General features: G+C 41.5%; 1 protein-coding gene across 1 annotated transcript in view; it reads left to right on the top strand.

Moving 5' to 3' along the window:
- The window catches only part of LOC101158740 (mannosyl-oligosaccharide 1,2-alpha-mannosidase IA), a 125,498-nt gene that overhangs the window by 49,720 nt on the left and 51,436 nt on the right, over nt 1-24,342 (top strand). Inside the window, exons 3-4 of the mRNA XM_023953195.1 lie at nt 620-735; nt 5,918-5,998. Coding sequence (XP_023808963.1) covers nt 620-735; nt 5,918-5,998 — 197 coding nt within the window. The remainder of the gene's footprint in view (nt 1-619; nt 736-5,917; nt 5,999-24,342) is intronic.

Here is a 24,342-nt window from a genome sequence, read left to right as displayed (position 1 = left end):
TGCCTTGTATATTTTAAGTTCGTCTTTGTTTTGACATATGTAAGGTTTGCTCAACTGTATCTGTCGGTATTTGCTTGTTTTGTTGTATGTCGAGGACCCCCTTGAAAACGAGATGACATGTCATCCTTCAAACAAATACATTGAAATTGAAACAGGAAGTTGAATAAATCTGGCCTTTTTATTTTATTGAACTCACCCTAAACAGATCATTTGAGCCTTGTTGTTAGAGGTTTTGCTGGTGGCTTACTCTAAAGGTCTTCTCACTGAATCTTTATGTAGCAGCTTTTCATTCAGACCTCCCTCTGTCCTCCTCTGTCTCTCCGTGCGGTTCAGGCGGTCAGGCGCCTCCTCGGGTTTGTAGCGAGCAGGAGCGGGCTAGGCGCCTCCTCGGGTTTGCAGTTCCGATTTCCTAGATCGGCCCAAGCGCTGACAAACGCCGAGGCTGGAACGGCGGCGCTCTGAGGCTAATCAACCTCAATGAGCTGCTCTCCTGATGTTTGATCCATGCCGATAATCAGCAGCTCTCACCATCTGTCTGCTGAATGATTCTCTCTGCCTCCCGACTCCTGCTGCTCCTCCAGGATGTCTCACCACATGTCTCCCTCTCTGCTTCTTGCAGGGAGCATTAAAGGAGCCACGATAGTGGACGCTCTGGACACGCTCTTCATCATGGAGATGTCCGAGGAGTTCAACGCCGCCACGGAGTGGGTGGAGAAGAACCTGGACTTCAACGTGGTACGTGTGCATCAGGGATGCTCATAAACATTCTGACACTATCCCATGAGCCTCTGCAGGGTCACACATGTTTTCATGAAGTTCATTTGATCAGCTGCTTTAAGAAATCAAACAACAAAATCCATAAAACCAACAGCTCTTTAGAAATGACTAAACAAGGTGATGTATTAAAAAACAAAGCTAAGACTTTCAATGTCTCACTCTGACTGTAACCAAAGATCATGCTGTCAGATTTGAAAGGACGTAAGGATCCCACAGGAAAACCTTTACAATAGAAGCAACAACTGTCAATGACCATAACGAGCATCATTTGCAATCTTTTTACATCTAGTACAGGGGTCGGGAACCTTTTTGGCCAAGAGAGCCATAAACGCCACATATTTAATGTGGTGTCCTTTTCCCACACTGAGGCTTAACCTCTTTTGAGGTTCTTTATTCTGGTTAATGCTGGCTGTAACAAATGCCGTAAATTAATTCAGCAACTCCTGAATCTCTCCCGCCGAGATGAGAGCGCTTCTCCTAACTTTATATTCTCCTGCTCCCGCTCCAGCCCTCCCATTTCCCTTATTCGGCCCATAGCTGAACCCCATTGGTCCAAACTACCTAACAACAGGCTGAGCGACAGAACTGGGGGCCAATCAGATCTCTGCATGATGCGTTCATTGAACTCCAGAACTTATAACACGGCCCAACAGCCACCCAGTTAAACTCAAGCCGCGACAATATGTTTAAAACTAAATATACAAATGAATGTGTGCATTTGATGTAATTTCAACACTTCTAAAGTACAATAAGTCTGTGGATTCTTTTTAATAATATCGTTATGCTGTTGCTAATAAATGATGAGTATTTCTCGTGGTAGTTCTGCTGATGGTCTAGTCTGGTTGATACTTGGTGAGTTTCTGCTTCATGCAGGCGTTGAGACTTTAAACGTGATCAAAGGTCTGAATGTTCTTTAGATGTGACAAAGACTGATCACATGCAGATACGGAGCCAAACACACACTCACACACTGCAGTGAGTGACGGGCAGCAGGTTTTACGTTTTTACAATCCCTGCGCGATTCACCTACTGGCCGTGCCCACAACCCCACCCTCACCCTCTGCTTTCTCCCTCACACATCCCGTCCCCGCTACTGCGCGCTCTTTCTCAGAGACGGGAGCGCGCAGTTTTAGGCACGGCAATTCAAAGGTTTCTGGGTGGTACAAACTCTGTGAAATAATAGATAATAGTAAAGTGATAATGCTGGCGCAGATCCTTCTCTCCAAGCACGGATACTACTGCGCGCCTCTGGCATCGCATTGCGCCCGAGAAGGACTGGTCTGATGAATAAAAAAAATTGAAGATTTGTCTGCGAGCCACATGTGACCATCAAAAGAGCCATATATGGCTCGCGAGCCATAGGTTCCCGACCCCTGATCTAGTAGATTATATATTAAAATACACTTCAGACAATGTAATGAATGCTCTGAAAATGTAGAATAATGTTGGATTTTAATCATGGGCTAAATAAACTGAAACTGTCACCAGAAGTAAATCTAGGTTCAAAGTAAAATTATTAAAGTGTTTTTTATAGATTTGCCCGAAGTTCGGTTTACTGAACTAGGTTCTGAAACACTGATTTTCTTTTTTAATATAGTTGATTTGGATTTGCAAACTGTTCATTTCAAGCCATAAAACTAAACAAGACAGCAGAAATATATCCATCTGCTTCCGCTCATCTGGGATGGGGCCTCCAGGGCAGCAGTCTAAGCAAAGATGCCCAGACTTCCCTCTCCCAGGCCACTTCCTCCAGCTCATCTGAGGAGATCCCGAGATGTTCTCAGGCCAGCCGAGAGACGTAGGCCGTCCTGAATTCCCACCCTACTACTCCCTAACTACTAAAAAATCAATATAGTGCTGGACTACATAGTGCCCTGGATTTTAAAAGCATTCAGACACCATGCTCACTGCTTTTTCCTTTTAAACTGCGAATATGATGTCTCTACTTTCAGAGTAAAACTCTAATAAAGACGAGCATTCTACGATGAATATTAATGAATCTACTGTGTTCCGAAAATGAAAACGTTGATTGTTTATTTAAAAAATACCCCCCCCCCCCCCCCCCACACACACACACACACACAATGCAGTGCATTGTGGTCTATATTCGCCACTTTAGTAAGTATTGATGCACATTGGTTTATCACAGAGACTTCTGGGAAATTTCTGGGGCAATCGATTTTAGTCTGTCCAGCTTTCCTGGATATAAAAGATATAAAACCAAAAGTTTGGACACACCTTCCCATTTATTTAAATGAGAATTGGTCTGTACTGTATCTTTATATATGTATATATATATATCAAATGAAATTTATTGGAAAAAACATTTACATACACCAACATACACTTATCAGTAATTTAAGTGATCATAAATCAACTTTTATGCGTACAGAACATGGTATATTAAAATGTGAAGTAAAAAAGTTTGTCAAAATTAGTTTAATTAATGGCTTGAAAGGGAGTTAGTCGTTTCTGCGGTTTTGTCGTAGCTGTGTTAAAGTGATTCTATGTTAGCCATCGTTTAGCAGAACGGCATCCTCCTCTGCCTGCCATTAGAGCAGCGATGCTGACTCACAGCACAGAGATGAACTCGTCCTTTTGTGGTTTTAACAAGCTACAGTACCAGAAGATCTGTGGATAAGGCTTTGATCTGCAGAGCGCTAGGTAGAGGGTTTATCTCATCGACCCGTCCGGCTGCCCTCCTTAATTAGCTCTCTCTTTGTGCTGCTCATGCTGGTTTTTTCATACGCTCTTTAACATCACTGTGATAACATCCCGCAACTGCTGACTCACAGGGGCCATCGTCCAAAGATTTAACGCAGCTGCTGCTTCGGTTCGCCATTACTCCATTTTCTGTGGAGCTCCTGCTCTGTAGGAGTTTAAACGAATCTCAAGCAAAGTTTTGAAAAATGTAGATTACAGCTCAAGGAGTCATTTATTTTTAATCGAGGCGAATCCGAGGCTCAGTCTGCTTGTTTATTCAGCCTCTCGGGACACACTGAGTGGCTTTTCCACATGACAGCTCATTGTGTCCCACCCCAGCAGTGATGCATGCCAGCTGTCAGTCAGGCACGACATCTTCATCTGACTCAGGAAAGTTTCTTGTTGCCGTTTTTAGGATTGTTTTAGAGGCAATCCTCTCTGTTCGTGTCAACTCTGTGCTGCGCAGCTGGACTCCGTCTGAGGCCTCAGGAGACGGCAGGGCTCTGTTCCAGACTGGAATATATCTGCTCTGCATGGTGCGATCTGTTTATTTATGGCCTCAATGAGGGTCAAAGGCGGTTTTTTAACTGTCCAAGTGTTTTCCCCCCCAAAATGTTCTAAAACGTAGAGAAAAAACTGAGTAGAATTGTTAAAAAAAAAACTAACTTCAGGACTACTGAGGCTTAATAGAGCTGACAAAAAAACAAGCTTCTAACACCAGCATAAACAAACGCCTGTAAAAGGCACAATACTGAATAAAAGTTTCAGAAAAATATGTATTTAAAAAGTCGAATTCTATAAGCCGTGCAGCACTAAACCACGATGGAAACAGTAAAACGAGTGAGGCTCTTCTGACAGCCACAATGCTGTGAAGTGCCTCAATGACAGGTGAGCTTTCATGGTTACTGACTGTGGATAATCAGATAAGTTACCACTCAAAACTTGCATAAATACCAGCGTTGCATTACCCAGAGGTCAGTTTGCTTATTGCTTTATTTACATGTTTGTGACAGACAGCTCTCAGTGTCTAGGAGGCTGCAGTCACTTCCAACGGCTTTGAAGATGTTTATGGGTGTATTCAGACCGGACACATTTGATTCGTCTAAAGTGAACCAGAGGCCGTTTCCACCGATAAGCTGGAACACATTTTGAGTCTGACCCTGGTCCACGACCGGGAACCGCTATCTGACCCATCTTCGGAGGTGGTCTCCGTTCATTTCCAACCGGACGGAGCTCCGGTTCACTCAGTTTCCTCAGTCTCAATAGGCTCCTTGCTCGGAGTGAACAACTGAACCAAATCAGCCACCGTAGTCATTAGGTGAAATAAACTGAGAGCTGTGGACAAACATGGAACAGCATGGAAATGTGCTCTGATGAATGATGGCTCTTTAAAACAACTTTTAATCTGACACACATTGCCTCTCACTGTTTTCCCAGCAATCTATATGTCAGAAAGACTTATCAGCGTACTTTCTCAGCTGTCTTATTGCCAGTAACGGCCTCTGCCCTACCGAAGCAGCAGTAAAAAGTGTTGTACCTGATATTGATACAGAAGTCTGAATAAGTGAACCATCCCGATGTCTGGTAGAGGGCAGTCTGAATGCAGACCAAATGCAAGGTTCAGGACTCGATCTGGACCAAATTAGGCTGACTCAGTCCAGGCCAATGGACCTGTTCAGTCTGAATTCACCCTAAGAGTCATACGAACATCTCTTGGCCATTATGTTCCACCTTGACTGCAGGTGGCGCCCCGTTAAATAAACATCATCATTCATTTTAGTAGTTTCCATTTTCTGAGGCTATAAGTCAGACCCATTGACTGTGAGAGTGATTGCCGTAGAAACGGTGACTCAGACCGACTAAACGAATCACTGCCTACTGACATCGTCTGAGTCCTTCATGGCGGCGTCCGTAGCACCAAAAATGACTGAACTTCTTTTGGTAAGTGATTTTCTGTGGGTGATGTCGCACTCATGCAGTCAAGTGTTGGACTACAAGTTCGCCCCTGGTTCTATATGAAATGCCAAGCTGTAGTAATTAATGAAGGAAAATATGAAATAGATCCTATAAAATATTTCAAACAGACAGATTTTCCAGAAGACCACAATCTTTTCGATGCTTTAGGCTACATTTTTAAGTAAATAAAAAAAGGAAATCTTTTAACAAAAAGTTCAAGCCTTCCCTGCCGGGATGGGGACAAATGCGACACCTTGTCTCATTTTTCTGCTTTGAAAAATCGCCCACAGAGTATTTTGGACTTCATAGTAAACTACAGCGAGCAGCTGAGCTCATTTCTGTGGACTGTGGGATCCCCTCAGGCAAAGTGAAAGCCTGAAATATTCTGTTTTGAATTTTCACTTCTCCTAACAGCGAGAGTAGAATGATGCATTGGGAAGAAATAACCTGTGAAACCTTTTCTTTTTTGTCTCTGCTGCAGAATGCAGAAGTGTCAGTGTTTGAGGTGAACATCAGGTTCGTCGGAGGTCTGCTGTCTGCATACTACCTGTCAGGAAAGGAGGTAAGGCACCTTCTGCACCGAAACCAAAACAAGAAGCTACTCTCATTCCTGGTTACACTGGACCCACCATGGTCAGCTGCAACATTTTAATACTGTTTAAAAAGAAGTGCTAGAAAGTGACTAAAATTCTAGTTTGACTATGAAGAGTGTTTTTATAAGGAGATGTTGTTTTATTTGTGTGTATGTTTTGCAATCGTCTGATGAATCATAATGGAAGAACCCAACCATCTATATTTCTTGGAGAAACAGGAGTGACTTAGTAAAGCAAACTGCTTTCTCTATCTAGAGGAAAAGCATTATTTTCTGATGAAAAACTGGAGCTTTAAAAACTGTTCAGTAATTCTGACCTTCTCCAAAATGTCACCAACAGTTAAACAAGTTTAAATGATTATGTAAAAAGTACATTTGACAGTCAATATACTAAAAACAGCTGAACACCTTTTGTAATAATAAAGTAAATGCAAAATAATTGTATTTAGCTACAAAACGTGTTAGCTTAAGATACTTTATAGCTAACATTAAGGATGGGCCAATGTCATTTTTTCCAGCCGATACCGTTAACCGATGTTTCCCCAGCAACTGTGGCTGATAGGCGATATTTGCCGATACCGATACTTAAATGTCTACAGTTACACAAAGTTCAGATTTCCTTTTTGTTGCTTTATTAGAAATGCACAACTTTTCTTTTACTGGACAGTCAGATTGTTCTTTTTAACATACAGCAAAGGATCTTATAGGAAAAAGTATCACTTTAAAACGATATCTGTAAGCATTCAGACCATTTATTGAATGTTGGACACAACTGTAAACCATAAGCTCCCCATTGCCAGAGATCTTTTAGGAACAGCATGTATGCCTATCAAAAACCACATTTACCTAAAAAACAGTCAATTACTGACTACGCCTGTAACCATGAGCCACCCGATCTGTTAGGAACAAGAAGACATTTCAAAAATAAAATGTTCCTGAAAACAGTCAGAAGAATATCGGTAGATTTTTTAACATTGGACTGATACCAATAAACTCAAATTATTCAAATATCGGCCGATACCGGCACCAATATATCGCCCATCCCTAGCTAAAATGCTATATAACTTAATACAATCAATAGCCATGGAAGCGTATTGCATTTAAGAAAAAATAAATGGATAATCTGGATTCTGATCATTTTATAAAATAAAAAAAAAGAAATGAGTAAGTTTCAATGTTTTCCTTTATTAAAAAAAGAAACAAGTAATCTTTGTTCTAATTTTTTTCGTGTTAAAAAAGCAGGTGTTTTTCGCTTACATTTTTTTATGACTACAACTACAACCCATTTTTTAAAAAGTGGCAAAAATAGTAGTCAACGTATTAATGAAAGAATTCAACGTAAATTCTAAATGAGCTAAAAATGCTAAAGGTTTAGTTTAAAAACCTTTAAACTAAAACAGTTTTAGCATTCTTGCAATGAATTTCTAAATAGGCCAAACAGCTAGACTCTCATTAAAATCCATTAGAATTCACACTGGTGGAAATCCATAGATCTCTTTATCTTTTTTTAACATCTGATTATTTGTTGGGGCTTGTGGAAGTATTATAGCAGATTAGTCCTGCAACAACTCAAACCTCCAGCTTTTAGGAGTCAGCCTTGTGTTCAGATCTGGTCTGTTTTTTTTTGGTGAAAACGTTCATCCTTCAGTCATCAGAGCGACCGCTCTAAAGACAGAAAAAACAGACCTTCACGTTCCCCACTGCCTGAGGACACGGAGTAAGGACTTAGTCTTCCTCGCTATCACTGACCTTTCTACTTTAGTGCTCACATGTTCTCCGTTCATTGCCCACGATTTACATTCAGCAGCTGAATGAGGCTGAAGTGTGAGGCTGAGTGCTTCTTTATTAGCATGAAAAGAGTTCAAACAGAAGTCAGCTTTCGGGGCGAAATCCATTTAGAAGTTCCCAGAACATTTGGACACATGAAGGCGCAGGAAGCCTTCATGTTTTTCTGTCAAATGATGTCCAAGAGCCTGTTTTCAAATGACTAAACCCAAGAAAACTTGTGTTGTTTGCATTGACTGTATGTGAGAACTGGACTGTGACCCCTCCCCCTGGTGTTCCAAACAGGAAGTCCCTGCTGGCTATAGAGAAAGAAACAGCTGTTACTCACTCATTCAGTTTGTCAGAACAGAACATGTTTTTGATGATCCAAAATGTCTTTCTTGACATTTTTTCTGTAGTGCAAGTTATTTCAGTTATAAACTGGCCAATCAGATGCCTCAATAAAAGCATGTGGTCTCATGCCATACGTTTGAAACATTTGATTGGAAGTTTCTCTCCAGACCTTTTAGCAAGAAGACTTTAGCAAGACGAAAACACAGCGCCCAGATTTCATTAGCCGAAAACGGATGTCCGGAAGCAGTTCATGTCCCGCCTTTACTCCTACACTCCTGAGTGACAGGAGTGGTTGTCATAGAAACGTTGACTCAGAAAGACTTGAACCAATCACTGCTGACTGACATAGTCTAGCGGTGCCTAATTCGCGAAAAAATGGTGACTGAGTTAACTTCATGTGGTTGGAGATGGAAGTAAACCCTTTTCTATTGGTGACGTCGCACTCAGTCCAGTTCTCACATATAGTCAGTGGTTGTTAGACTTTAAGCTGCAGTATGACAAAAAAAAGGTTTAAAATAAAGATGATACCGTTTATAAATACAAATCTGTAAAACTACAATGATTAGAATAGTTTTACAATTCATCTGTAAGTAAGCAATACATATGTTCAGTTAAAGTCAACACAGAGCTTCCTGCTGAGAGTTTAATTACAGACTAAAATAAAAGTGCTGCTCTAAATGGGACTCCTCTTCATGTTCCTGCAGTTTGCATAGATGGGCAGCCTGACAGCTCTGTAAAATTTTAAAACCTTGCGCACACGTTGCATTTTTTATGAGAATAAAAGTGTTCGTTTTTGGTGATGGCAGAAGTTGATATTTTGGTTGAATTAGCCACATTTGGAGGGCCGGTGTGGGGGTTAGCACTGTCACCTCGCAGCCTCTGCTTCCGTATCAGCTGGGTCCTTCCTGTGTGGACTTTTATCTGCATGCGCCAGTCCAAAAACCTCCTTCATGAGTCGATTGGTGACTAAATTGGAAGCGAGTGTTTTTGTCCGTGGCTCCGGGCTGGCAACCTGTCCTGCACACTGGAACAGAGGATGGCTGGTTATGTTTGGTCATTAGGCTTCACTCTCAGGTTTCTTTCCAAAACACAGCTGAAGATGAAAAGAACCGGCGCATATTTGGGATGAACACGCAGATCAAACGTGCTTCAGAAAGGTTTTCATGGAGCTTCAAGCCGTTGGTCTGGAGTCAAAAGCAGCTTTTGTGAAACGCCGTTTCTCAAAGCTCTAAATGATGTTTTCTGCAGAACAGATGAAATCGTCAGCGTCGCCATGCTGGCTTCAGATCTGTACATCAACTCTGAAAGCTGAGCTGTCAGCTGGAGATAAAAACATGAAAGCAGGAGCAGCTTCAGACATATTTCAGGAGCTCGCTAAGTGGCTGAAGGTGTGCTAAAAGCAGCGTTTACCTGTCACCCCAACAGCTTTCAAAGCCACCCTCGGGCTTCTGTCAGCCGCGCCGCTGTCCTTCCTTTAGGGGAACGCAACTGCTTTGGTTAAGGTGACGACAATCCACTCCGCCTTTGATTCGGTGCTGAAAGTTTTATCAGAAAAACATCATCGTCAGCCAGCCGGCTCCTTTCTGGGAATGGCGTCGACGACAGACGAGATGCACACATTCTCTCTGGCCTTGGCTCAAAACGTTATCTCTGGTTTAAAAAGAAAAAAAAAACTGATCAGGGTAAGTGCAGCTGGATGTGTGAGCCCTACCTGCAGGCCTTTCACATCACCTATTTGTCCTCTTCCTCTGAAGAAAGGAAGACGTGAAGTACGACAGGAAACAAAGAGAGACCAACTAAATTAAAGCCTTTTACTCTCTGCTAATCAAAGCTAAGTGCCTCAAAGGAAGAAGAGCCTCTGCAGCAGGAATGAAAGGCAGAGCATGAAGAAAGTTGGACTGGAAAATGAGGGAGGCTTAAAGAAATGTGGATAGATTGAGGACTGCATGAGCTGATGAAAAACCAGCAATGGGGGATAAAGAGAATTAAAAAAAGAAAAAAGAGAAAGTGGCTCACACTCAACTAAACCTCCTTAACCCCTTCATTTACCGGCATTGTAATACGACGAATTATTCACGAATCTCCTTCACTTTTAGCTGCCAGCAAGAGTAATCCGGTAATGGAAGGAATGAGGGTCCGAGTGACAGCCTGAGCCCCCATCAGGCGCATTCTGCTTCTGTACCAACACATCTGATTCAGCTCATCAGCTCTTCATCAAGCTCAGTGAAAGCGAAGTAATGACACATTGATTTGGCTCAGGTGTTGGCGCAGGGAAACGTCGACCACGCAGAGCAGAGCAGAGCAGGGCAGGGAGGATACGTTGAAGAATGTATGCAGGAATACCGCAGAGCTAAAGCTGGACTCGACTTCTTGGTGTTGTTTGTCGGCTAGGCGTTGGTGCCAAACAGCCTCAGCTCGACTGCAGTACTCCTCATTTAAACCAAAGAACAGGACGCTTAAACAAATAAGAAATGCACTAAGACGTATTGGATTTTTAATTTAACGGTGTTTTCACATTTCCCAGACAGGCACTTGTGTGTCCTGTCAGTCTCACCCAAGAATAATCAACAGTTGATTAAGGAAACACAAAATCAATTATTCTTTGCCACTGAAGCAGGATATTTTGTTATTAGGTCTTATTTGAGAAGGCAAAGACTGGAAAGAGAGGCCATGAAATGCAGTTAACCAGCTTCAGGTTGGAATTTTCATTGGCTTTAGACCTCAAAATCTGGGAATTTAGCCTGAAAATTGTCTGTACCACTGTTTCATTAAATAAAGATGGTGAAATCATACGATGTAAGAAAAAATGGCTGCATGTTAGCCTACTTAGACGGCCCATTTTTACCTGTAAGGGCAGTTGTGAATAAGCCTTTACTCTGTCTTGAGACATGAAAAAACTACAGTTGCTAAGGGAGTTCATCAACAGAGACTCATTTCTGTAATGTTATGTCTTTATTCCTGTGTAGTGTTTACCTTTAAAAGTTGTTTGAACTCCTGTTGTCTGGGTTAAATGAGGCCTGACCTGTAGCAAAGGGGGCTTTTAGCCAGGAAAGGCAGCAGGCGCTATGCCGCCCTGCAGAACCAAACACAAATCTCTTTGATTTGTTTGCCATTGATCTTTGCGCTCCAAACAACAGGAAATACAGTAGCTGAACATTATGGGCCCAATGCCGGGCCTTGATTCATTCCCTGAAAGCTTTTATTGTTGGTGATTGATCAGGCGGCTCATGAAGACGGATAATCGGGCACAGAATTGCCCTGCATGTCATTAACAATCATTCCACCAATTTATTACACTCCATTTAAATAATATTTCCCAGGTATACTGACAAATCTCAGCAACACTCAGAGTTGCAGTCAGGAAAGCTCGGCTCTAGCTTCATGATATCCTCATGCAATAACAGATTACAGATGTTGTTTCTGATAGATGGAGCTGACCTCATTTAACTTTTCAAAATTTGACAAATCTACTACTTTATGGGGAATCATAAATAAAAAAGTCTTTAACCCCAATAGAGGCTGTGATATTTGTGGCAGATGAATTAGGATAATGTTCTCTTTAAAAGTTAGGTGCCTTTCAGGCGAATCTACACATTAGCCAATCATTAATGGTGTAACATGTTGACTCGATTTACCGTCTTTAATGTCAGCATGAACACTAGCAGTAGGGTACGAAGGTAAAAGAGGGGTTCTGTCAAAAAATTCTGTTTTTTTTTTTAGTTGATTTGAGTTGAATTATGGAGTTGCCACACGAATAAAGCTAATAAAGAACACAAAGTCTAATGAAAAACAAACACTAAGATATTTTTATGAGATTTCGTCCTAATTCCAAAATCTTGTAGACTCCAAGAATACATGTCTAGTTCTTTAAATGTAACATATGAAGTACGCCTTAAGGCCTGTTCACACCGGGACGAATTTCGCGCGCGATATTCGCCGACGTTAAGCCTCGTGACTAAACAAAGGGCACCAATGTGAGTGTACACACCGACGCGCAAAACGCATGCGTAAAAGCGTCATTTTTTAAAAACGGGTTCGTTTTTTTGGTTTGACGCGCCGCGTCAAAATCTATCCGACCAATGAGAATGGCGCTTTTGCACACGTGTCTGGAGCTCCTGAAGTTACAGTAAAACACAACTTGGGGGCGCTCAAACACAAAACTGTCTTGCTGAGCACACGTACGTCACGGCGAAGAAGATAGATGCCAAGTAGCGTCTACACTGCCGCGAAGAAATAAGACGGACAAGATGCACTCACTGATGGACATTCTAAAATATCCCCGAAAACGCTCATGATACATTTTCAGCTGTTGTACCAGTCGATAAAACTCCCCATGTTCTTTTCTTCTCGTACCTAAGGGATGTACCCAAAATCGGCGTCTTTTCCAGCGTCTTTCATCATTCAACGGAACAATAATTTCTTCATCGCTGGAACTGGAGCTAGAGCTACTGGTGCTGGAAATATTCATGTTTTCTTTGTATGATTCTGACAAGCACGTAAATACTTGCTCTCTTCTTCTGAGTGAAAAGCGAGTTTAAGAAGCGTAAAGTTGCGCAGCGCCACCTTGTGTACAGGAGTATTTCTGTTTACATTAAGCGGCATCTAATGTCAGGGAATGAAATTGCATGTTCGCTCGGCTCATCGTCAGCGAAAATCGCCTGGGTGTGAACACAAAAAACGTGTTGAAAAACGCTGGCAAATAACGTGCGCCGATATTCGTCCCGGTGTGTACGGCCCTTAAGACTCTATCACTTGGCCGTATGTGTGTACCTTTTGAGACCAAAGTGACTCAGTAGCTGTGGTAAAGCAGGTGAAGTGGTCCTCTTCTATCTGCAAGGTTGACAGATTGATCTCCTGCCTCTCCATATGTGAAGGTGTCCTTGGAAAAGACCCTGAATCTCCATATAGCTCTTGATATGCTAATGTGTGTGACTTTAAAGAGCTTTATGAGACTCTGAGTGCTGCGAACAGAGCTTAAAAGAAGGTTAAAAACCACTCTGTGTTTTTGTAGCCAATGCATGTCGCTGTCGACACACTGACAGATAATTTACAAGTTTCCAGTTATGTCTATTTGCTTCCAACTGTCTGTCCAAACCATTTGTGTGACTGGTTGTTTTCTCGTAACTAATGGCTTAAACTGAAAGGGAACTTTAATTTAGCCCTTTAACACCAGAGCTTTAGATCCAATGTTGACATTCTTTCCACCACTATAAGTTTTCAACCGTTTATGTAATTAACGTAAATCCAGAGTATTCTAAAAGAAAAGCAGCTTTGCACTGATAAGCAACACTTTATAGTGGTGAAGTGCTTACATAATGAACGTAAATCAGGTGATTCTGTTGCAGAAAAAGCGGTGTACTAGCAAAACGTTGGTATTGCTATACAAGAATTAGCCGATAGACGTTAACCACGTAACCAAGAGTCAAGAGCGTCGAACAGTGTGTGTCATTGACAGAAATTTGTGTTTTTGGTGTTTTTGCCATGTTCCTTTAATGGAGGACATTTATAAAGGAAATACAGATTGAAACTGCTTTTCTGAGTATTTCTTTATTCAAATTGTTGTGATTCATGATCAGACGAAAACATGTCGTTGGAAAAAGCTTGTATCTGTGACGTAGGAGCTGATGCATCCACTTACAGACAATTAGATCCATGAACGTCTTTATTTTCCTCGTCTGAACTGGAATCTGGATCTAAGCTGTACAGCTGAATAGCTCAGACACTGCTCGCCATTTTTGTTTCACTGCTAATGTTAGTGTGATCAAAGGAATAATGAGATGTCAGAGCAGGTTTACTCCACGCTAACAGTCCCAGCCGCAACTCAGAAGTGAATTTCTAATGAAACTACTGCTGCTCTGCAGAAACTATGTCCAAGAAAATGACACAAGATTTTTGATTTAGCCTAAAAACGGCAAAAGGGAACGCTTTTGAAATAGATCAGAAGATGAGCAGTGTCGGCTTTCATTTCTCGTGTTAAAGGGTTAAAGAACTGTTTGTCAAGACATTTCTGAGCCTTTTAGCAAAGGATATTCCAGTAACTTGTTTCTCTTGGTCATTTTCACAGCTTCAGTGACGATTACCGCAAAAATGTTCAATGCGTGAATGAATGAATTCCATCAGCTTAACAAATCGATAACGCCACACAAATTAAGCCGGAAAGAGGATCTAAGTGAAGAGGCTGGAAAACCTGAAGTATCAGGATAACCTGATTTCATTCCTGAAAACACATGAAGGTCCACAATAGACTGAGATGGATTTATAGAGACAAAACTCGCACAAAAGCAACACACACGCATAAAGGGTGACCAAAGCAACCCATATTGACAGGCCATCTCCTGAGATTGTGATGTCCAATCAGACACCCATTGAGTGTTGCACGCACACACCTGCAGCTCTCCATTTACTTTATCCAACTCCTGTGTGCTGCTGTCAGATGGAATGAGGGGACGGATAAACACCTGGATGACTGTCTCCGCATTTTTCATTTCGTTTAATCTTTTATCTTCTTGTTTTGGGAGAAGCAAAGCACTTAAACATACAGATCGGAGTCCTGCAGAACCTGCTGTGCTCAGAGATGCTGGTTTCTTCCCATTGCACCATCAAAGATGTGGAGAAATCTTGTCTAAATGTCAATGTTTTTTAAGTCTCTGTTTATGTCTGCATTAAACAAATTAGAGACCCTTTAATCTAGTCTTTAAAAAAGGGGGGAATTATATTTACCAATGTGCCAGCTTCCCCTTTTGGTCCTTTGCTCTTGCTGTCATAACACATGCATTTACATGTTTTTTTTAAGCTTTGAAGCTGCAGAAAAGTCGGAAACTAAAGACTATATGTTTGAATCTTTAAAAACACCAGTATATGTGAAGCAAAAGATCCAAAAACCTCACAGTTGTGCTTAGATAGAGAATTGTTGTAGAAAGGACTGGTGTTACAATCCCTAACATTTATCACTCTTGAGGTTCTTGGACTCTCATTAAGTTTTGCCTGTGAGGCACATCATCAGTTGTGTACCTTGACATCTTAGGGGTGTTTTGGCTATTTATCACAATACACCCTCTTCTGAGGTAGGCTCACCAAAGGGTGATCAAGCCTGGGTGTGTGTCTTGCTGTTAGTTGGTCATTTTTGTCCATGTAATGTTACTTCTCCTCAGCCACAACCAATGGCTCGTCCTCTCAGCGGTGTTGGTCAGTTCTTTAATGGCCCCTGCATCCCACCTCCACTGGGCACACCCTGATATTCCAGCCTCTTTCCTCTGCCTCAGTCGGCACAAATTAGACCAGAAGACAAGGTCTGGACCCAGAGTGGTTGCTTCAAACCCCGAGGGGAAGATGAGCCTCTGGTTTAGGTTGACTCGCATTTCCCAGTCCCTGGCTGCATTCACAGGGGTCAGCTCAGGGTGGAAGGAATTACTCCTCGTCTTCTCCCCTTCACAGACAAATGGTGGTGGGTGTTGGTGCACATCTTGGCTGCTGATGGGTTAGGCATTGATAAATACCCTCTTGCACTCAAGTGTATTGGCAAGACTCGTCAAGACTAGGTTGTGTCTACATGTTTATCTACATGAAAAGGAAATACAATTTTAAGCTCAATTTTCCTTATATATGCCCTCTATCATCAAGACAATGCCACGACAACATGCAAAACACCAAAAAGACCATTTTTGTCGTAGTGGGTCTTTAAAATGTAAATTAAAAGAGTTGCAGTCTTTCAGTTGTGGTTATGATGTCTACACAGGTGTACTGTTTTACATATTAAAACATACTGAATCTTAAAGGGTTAAAGCCCGTTCACCAACATACACACACATTTCCACACTGGTGGGGGCTCTACTGCCATGCATGGCACCAACTCCAATCACTAGGAGCCATGTTGGGTGTAGTGTCTTTGGAGCAATATTTAGCCATAATGTTCCACCATACCCAAAGGTGGGTATGGCAGGAAATGAACTTGTGATCCTGCTATCAAAGGGCAACTGATCTACCTCTGCAACACAGCTGCCCATTTCATAAATGATAGAATGGCTCGGTCTCTTATTATTAAAGAAAGTAATACAGTCAACCCTTGACTTTCTTTCCTGTTGGACACTTGAGAAGCTCCTGTCTTACTGGAAGAGCCAGCATGATCACTGCTTTGTTGGGTTGTTGAAGTTTCAGACTCAGATTAGACAGGAAACATACTTTATTCTCAGCTTCCTATCAGCACATGGTACAGTGCTACTCCTCTCCAAGTCTTTCAAACCGCTCACAGTGTCGTCCTATCTCTGAACCCACAGTGTTTAGGTCAGCAGAACAGCCTGCATTGTTGATCGCCTGCATTCGTCTATAGCAGCTTCAGGATGGACAGCTCTCACTGCTATCTGCTTGAAATTCTTTTCACTCCGAGAGAACACCGACTTTGCTTGAGGGACGAAAAGAAAAAGCCTACGCCCCATCCCTGTTCCCCTCTGGGCCAACCCTTCTTCCCTCCTGCCGTGCTGAAGCAAAGCCTTCCTACATATCCACACACATTCACTCAGATGCGCTTCAGCGAAGGTTATTTACCAACCGTAGAAAAGGAAATTTTCTGGATATCTATCTTAATCCCTTTTTTGACTCGTCTGAGCCGCGGCGAGGAAAGTGAGCTGCAGCTGGAAGAAGAGGCTTTAAGAGACAGAGCAGGAACGTGAAGTATCAGACAAATATACCACATACTTCCCACTTCCTCTTAAGAAATAAAAGCACTCTTTGGGTTTAACGTTTAAGAATGATCTCTCAAAAGCCTGAGACAGGGAGGGAATTTATGTGAAGCGTTCACATATTTAATGTTTTGTTTAAAGTAAAGTGTTGATGTTCTGGGAATCAGTCGCAGAGGTTAGAAGGGTCCAAAATGTCAACACTGATGTGGACACTCTGAATTAGAGAGGGATTCCTGAAGAATGCCTTTAGATACTAATTTTAAGAAACATTTTTTTCAGAAAATTGGAAAATGCTGGAACTATGACCATTCTTTGCAGAGAGAGAAACATGACAGATAATCAGAATCAGAAATACTTTGAAACATTTGTTTGTCACCATAGCAACTGACAACAGAGGGAAAAAAAGACTTAAAATTAAATAAAAAGCAAGAACAAGAAAATGTAGCATAAATGCAAACATCAAGGTATTATAATTTAAAAAGCTTATTTACAGAACAGTGCAGGTAAAAGATGTGCAAAAGAAATGTGCAAAATAGAAAAAAATAAAATAAAAAGACAATAAAAAAATGTGCAAAGGTTATCTGTTGCATTCTGTGTTGTTGTACAGGGTTATTGCATTGGGTATGAATGACCTTTGGTACCGGGCAGTTTTGGAGCGGAGCTGTCTGAGCCTCCTAGAGAGGGAGCTGCGCTGTTTGTCCAGAAGAGGGTGGAGAGGATGCTCTGGGTTGTCCATGATTGAAAGGAGTCTGTTCAGTGACCTCCTCTCCGTCACTGCTTCAAATGTGTCCTGTTTGCAGCCAATGACAGAACCCGCCTTCCTGATCAGTCAGTCTGTTGGTGTCACTGACTGCAATGCTGCTTCCCCAGCTGACCACGGAGGAGAACAAGGTGCTGCCTACCACAGACTGGTAGAAGATCCCCAGCATTTTGCTGCACACATTAAATGACCTCAGCTTCCTTAGGAAGTAGTGTAAAAAAAAAAAGCGAGAAAAAAAACACAGATATTTATACTCCTCCACCGCTTCCACATCCTTGCCCAGGATGCAGAGGGGTTGTAAGACTGTCCTTTTCCTCCGGAAGTCGATCACCATTTCCCTGGTCTTGTCCACATTGAGCAGCAGGTGATTCTCTCCAGCCCACTCCACAAATAAGTCACACTATTAACAAGAACTTTCAAGAAACAATACACTCTCTATGGCTAGGACTGGCTGTCTGCTGGCAAAAAATGGGCAAAAATGCATGGACTCCCCTTAAAGTACGACCCTCCACAAGCCTGGACAACCTTTAAACCTGCAGTACCTCCGTACGCATATGACTATACCTTTATGCTGAAGCACAGTACATTTCACTCTGCCAGGCTCCTGACTACAGTACCCATAATGCACCAACGATCCATGAAGGGGTGCTTTGTAGTTACCCAAGAGGGTACTCAAACATTTAGACGGATTTTCTACAGAAAAAGGTCAATAACCACAACCAGAATTCACGCACAACACACCAGGTTAAAAGACACACACTTGATTTTTGAGATAATGGTTTAAAAAATACAATAACAAATGCTGGCGCTTTCCTTTGTCAGGTTTACTCATAAAAAATTATTTAGACTATTTTAGTATTTGTTAATTCTACTTTTTCTTTGTTATTTTGGCTCATTGGTTCACTGCTGTTTTTTAGTCAATAGGTTTGTTTGCATTCACACTCATAGGAACTAAACCAGTCAGTTTACAAGCAAACTAAAGCCCTCGCTCTCAAACTGACAAGAGTTCACTTGTGTCATCCTCATCAGAGTTCAGGTGAACTTTCACCTTAAACGGAGCAGACTACCCAAGAAAACCAAATGAAACCTTACAGAATAAAAGCATTTTTTAGGATTTCCTAAAACACAGCAGCTTCTCATCTAAATTACCTTCTTTCCATATACCACGGAAAGATTCGGATTAACCCACAAACAAGTCCTGTGGTAGCCACGTCCCATATTCCCTGTCTGATATGGAGTAAACATTTACATATGCACAAGCGGCTGTCTCTGGGGTTAGTGACTGACACATCTGTGGCAGGTTATTGTTAGAAACCACCGAATATCCCCCCCGAGTTCACGTCTGCCGCTTTGTTTCTCATTCCCGTCATCTGGCCTGCGGGGAGCCAGGCTGCTTCCCAGACCTGCTCTCATTGGACCTTATCTCCTCCCCTGCAGGCGAGATAAGGAAAGCAGGCCTGTTAATATAGTGGCGTGCACATTCATGCACGCACATGAGTGACAGAGGAAGCAGAAATAGCTCTCTCCTTGCTCTCGCATTTGAATATTATCAAACTGGAGCGCTATCTCATCACAGATTAGCAGCTGACTCTGACATGCCCATTGTTCAGCCTTTTCTGTCGTCGTATCTCCACCTTGTTGGGCTGTCAGTCAGGCTTGTGTCTCTTTTTGTTTTACATTACAGCTTTTTTTCCCTCTGTGTCCCTTGTATTGGTGTTGTGGAGGGAAAGAGATCCTGTTTCATTACGGCTCTGTCCACTTGGGCCCCTTCTCTTGTCATGTTTAGGCAGAAGTTTGCAGTTCCTGTTTAGCTTGATGATTATTTTAGAATTGCAGAAATAAGGAGCACATTTGTTCAGAACATTTCAGGTCTGGCCTCAGATCCAAACAGAACCAGACATAAAGCTCTGATTAAAAACCTATTGAGCCAAACGGTTCCACATCCCCCCACTGTCAAATACCAGCCACCCTGCATGGTATAGTCATTTATTTTAATTACAGTTGCAGCAAGTTAGATGAACGGAGGGCGAAGCAGGCTTCATTCTGCTCAGTGGTGTGAAAAGAGCGACTGCTTCCTTGGGTAAAACTTCAGGGCCATTCGCCGTTCACTGAATGCCAACAAACACTCGCCAAGAACGACCCAAACTAATGGAAACTGCAAACAAAAGCATTGGTCGTAACATTACCGAAACGACCTGCCAAACAGTTTCACTGTCACCTAAAAGCAGTTTATAAACTCAGGCACGAGCTGCCATGTTGCTTTGTGTGCTACAGTTTTATTCAGCACAAAAGGAAGAACAACTGGAACCAAGAACAAGACGTTTCCTTCTGATGGAATGGCAGCTGTAAGCTTACACCAGGTGGAGTGAGTCTTTTTTTTTAGCATTTGGGATTGCAACACTTTCTTTTGTACAATGTGTTGTTTGCTTCGTATACAGTTTTAGTTCAGTCAGCAAAACACAACCTAATTACAGCTCTAAAAGTTGTAATTAAATTCAAAAACTTTGAGTCCGTGATTATATGGCTACACTTTGAATTTTACGAGTTCATCACAAAACATGCAGAAAAAAAGCATTAGAAATTAGGCAATGATCTCTTGATTTTCCCATGGAATCAGGCAGTTCTAAGCCACTGTAGATGACAAAATGTACCTTTAACCACAGTCATGGAAACTGTAATATTAAAGTCCCACTCTGATCATCTTTTGATCTATTATAAAATGGTCTTTTGATTAAGATTATGCCAGACCAAGAAAAAGAAAGAGGAACATGGATCTATTTGTGGATGCATCAGAATAGAGCAAAGCAGGACGTTTCTGGCCCGCCCAGCGTACTTTCTACGCCACAAATACAATGTCTGCTCCTGATTCACAATGATTTGAATGAAGAAAGGCAGTTTTAAGCTTAATTTTTTAAATAAATGACCCTCATCATGAAAAAAATTCCACAAGAACATGTGAAAAACAGCAAAAAACATAATTTTCATTGGAGTGGGTCTGTAAGTCATGAACACACATGGCCTGGGCCTGTTAACACATGTCTGAAAAAACTTTGGGAACTAAATTTAAGGCCTTTTTGTGTATTTCTGTCTTAATCTGAATTACTGTGAAGGTCTTTGAGCACCTAAACGATATTTAGTCTGTTGCAGCTGAAGTTCAGTCAATATCATGTTTTAAGCAAGACTGTTTGCAGTTTGTGTCGCGATAAAGACTGACGGTCTAGACTCTGCACTATCGCACACCGGATTGTAAAGAGGAAGTGATGCCTTTTACCAAAAGAAAACAAATGTTTTTATAAAAATTATGACAATTAGTCAATGAGGCGCTATTATTGCTCTGTTGGGAGACTGGATTTAAACACGATCCGACTGTTTATTGAAGTAGTCAGCGTTAAACAACAACATCAGTTGTTTTTAATGACAGATATTTGGCACATTAGGTAATTAGGCTAATTTAGACATTTTAAAAGTCTATAAAACTTAAATGACAGTAGAAACATTTGCCAAAAGAAAATAACATGCTTAATTATGAATTATGAAGCCAGTGTATAATTATAATAATAAGCTATAGATTTGTTCATCAGTGTAAAGCAGGACGGTCGTGGTTTTCATCCAGAAGGAGCGTTTTCTCTCACTGCTGTTGATGAAGATGAGGAAGAATCAAACATGTACATCCCAGTGTGGTGGAAAAAACCTCACTTTCATTTCCCCTAAACAGGACTCCATTTATAATGTTTGATGGTTTTATTTATAAAAGTGACGGTGGTTCCAGTTATTGAATAAATCAAAACAGTTATTGAATGTTAACATCCTATGGCTCCTACAATAACTGTTAAGAACTGAGTTTAGTTTAGTTATCCATGTTTCATTTAAAAAATCGACTTTTCAAAATAAGTCGATTTTAAGTTTGCTTTTATGTATCGCAGACAGCAATGTGATCAATTGCAGAACATCATGCAGTGAATTGCGACTAAACATTTTAATCATTGTCCTGCACTGGAAAATGCATCTATTTAAGGTCATGACCTCTGACCTAGAGTAAAGCTGCAACATCCACTAACCAGATGGAATGATTTCCAACTGCAAACCGAATCAATCTTAGTTTAGTCATAATGAATAATTCTTTCTTTACATCTAGATATTTTTGTAGTTTAGCATTTCACTTAAAGTCGCACTCTGATCCTCTTCTGATCTGTTTTTTAAAGCGCTCCCAGTGGTCTCTGAATTCTGATTCTTGTTTTTAGCCAAATAAAATAAAAATAAAAACAGTTGTTTTCTAGGATATGGTTTCAATAGAAATTTGCCTTTGAAGTTTGGGTGGCACCGTTGGTGTGGAGCAACCTGTTGCTGAGAGCTCTCTGCTTACAAGCTCTCCTGCTAGCTTACAGCCCCTCCCACCCCCTACCTAACATTACCGGTGCAACAAAAATGGCGAGCAATATCGTAGCTATCCAGCCGTACAGTTTAGATCCAGATTCCAGCTCAGACGAGGAAAAGAAAGACGTTCATGGATCTATTTGTCTGACAGTGGATGCATCGGAATGAAGCAGATCAGGGAGCTTGGGACCCGCCCAGTTTATTTTCTTCATCACAAATACGACACATTTTTCCATCTGCTCCTGATTTATGATTTCAATAAATAGATACTCAGAAATACAATTTTAAGCTTAATTTTCTACAAGCTACAAGAACATATATTAAACTCAAAAAAACACAATTTTTATAGAAATGGGTCTTTAATCCTTAGACCGGAGCTTTCAACTGTTGGTCCAAGTAACACAAGTCTAACAGATTCTGAAGCAGACAAAAGCAGCCTTACACCCATATGCACCACCAGTTAGTAAAGTCAGCTAAAGCTTTGGTGTTTAAGGGTTAACTTGGGTTAAATTGTTCTCCCATTATAACACACATTTCTGCACTGACATGAATACTCAGTGTAGAGCGCGTGTATCTCCTAAACTGTCTAAATCTTGAAGTACAAGGCTATATTTGTATCTCCCTGTCCTGATCAATGAGCTCCATGTCCTGCAGCTCTGTTTTAATATTAATGCCAGGTCCTGCGTGCATGTTCTCACCCTTCAGCCGCTCTCTGAGCCTTACAGTCCAATTACATCAGCTGTCTCCCAGGCTTCGCTCCTGGGTCTCTGAGTGTGTCTGTGTCGTTGGCGGCGGCTGAAGTCCCTTCAGATGTTTTCTATGTTTTCCTGGTGCTTTTAAGAGTTCATACAGCAAGCCCACCTGCCTGTCACACACAACCCGCCTTTAAACAGAAAAGACCCGTAGAAATGGCTGCAGTGGTTTCTCTCTTATTGTTCTCTCGCAGTTTGACAGGTAGTGTTGTTTTATAACACCAGGCAGAGCTGCGCCTTTGTGTTCCCTTTGCTTGTTCAAAACCAGTCCTGTAGACCTGAATGTTTTCCTGAAAACTAAAAATATAATTGTTATTTCTGGTTCATTATTTCAACATTTAGGTTTAGTGTCTTGAATTAAAAATCATGTTTTTCATTACTGTCACAGTTTACTTGAGAATAAACAGAAATTTTTTTTTCTTTTGGATTTTATATCTGTTATGCCTTTGTCACAACTGCCCTCACAGGGGCATACAGGCTGTCTACGGGGGAAAATTGGGCAAACTTGTACAAGGCACACAAACGTCCTGCACCACATATCAAGGTCATAGACTTGAACCCGTACAGGAAATGTTCACAAGCGTTTATTTCTACGGGGATGCTGTGTGCGACAGGTCGTACTGAACACTTAGAAAACATAAAAGCGTAGGGAATGGTGAAGCAGGTGCATTGCACACTATTTTTGTTTTTTCAGTGCTGAACAAAGACGTCCAAAACCCACATTTACATAGACTTTTCATTGGAAGTGGCTGCTTGAACGCACGTTTTTGAGGGCAGTGCGGAAATCCTACGAGCCATCCACCGGCACGTATCTATCGTCTGCACACCCTGGGAGTGCAGCATTTACGAACGGTCAGTAAAGGGGTCAGTACTTGCACCTTGCATACTAGAGTGTGGCTTAAAAGGACCGCACAACACCATCACCTGTATGTCGGAAGTGTGTGGAACTTATATTAGCCTTACAAAAACCACACAATTATTTTTATGACCTCCCTTGAAGTGGCCGTCCCATACAGGTGAACGTTACTAAATCTTGAACTATCTCCATTAACTTGTATTGTTCCGTTTTGAGTTACTGTAACGTCACACTGTATACTACGGAGCCCCTAAAGGGACATTGGAGGAAAAAAAAATCGAAGTAAAAAAATAAATTAATAAAACTAACTGGTTAGTAACGGGTGCACACAAGTTAAATTTTTTTCTTTTCTTTTTTTTACTTCAATTGTTTTTTTTTCCTTCAATGTCCCTTTAGGGGCTCCGTAGTATACAAACATCTCTTCACCACATGAAGAATTCTTCAGAAAACAACAAAAATGTAATCCAAAAATGTTTTCCTGTGTTCTTTTTTCTACTGTTTACTTCATTGATCACATATGTATATGTGAAGAAGAAGATGTTTCTGGCATCCTAAAGATCTAGTCGAGCTTGCGGCCTCCACAAACGTCTTCTTGAAGGCAGGCATCGACAGTGAGGAGGAGAAATGTTTTTTTGCATTGTGGAGGAGGGGGTTCATATCAGACTCATTATGGTCTGTGGCTCTCTTGAAGTGTTTGAATGAATATTTGACATTTCCTCCCGATGAAAGCCCTCCAAATCAGCTTTGTTCCCTGCCAACACTGACCCTCCGCAGGAGGG

The sequence above is a fragment of the Oryzias latipes genome, chromosome 24 (assembly GCF_002234675.1).
Source record: "Oryzias latipes chromosome 24, ASM223467v1".
Taxonomy (NCBI): Eukaryota; Metazoa; Chordata; class Actinopteri; order Beloniformes; family Adrianichthyidae; genus Oryzias; species Oryzias latipes.
Note: the sequence above shows the minus strand (reverse complement) of the source record. Positions and strands in the feature narration are given on the sequence as shown.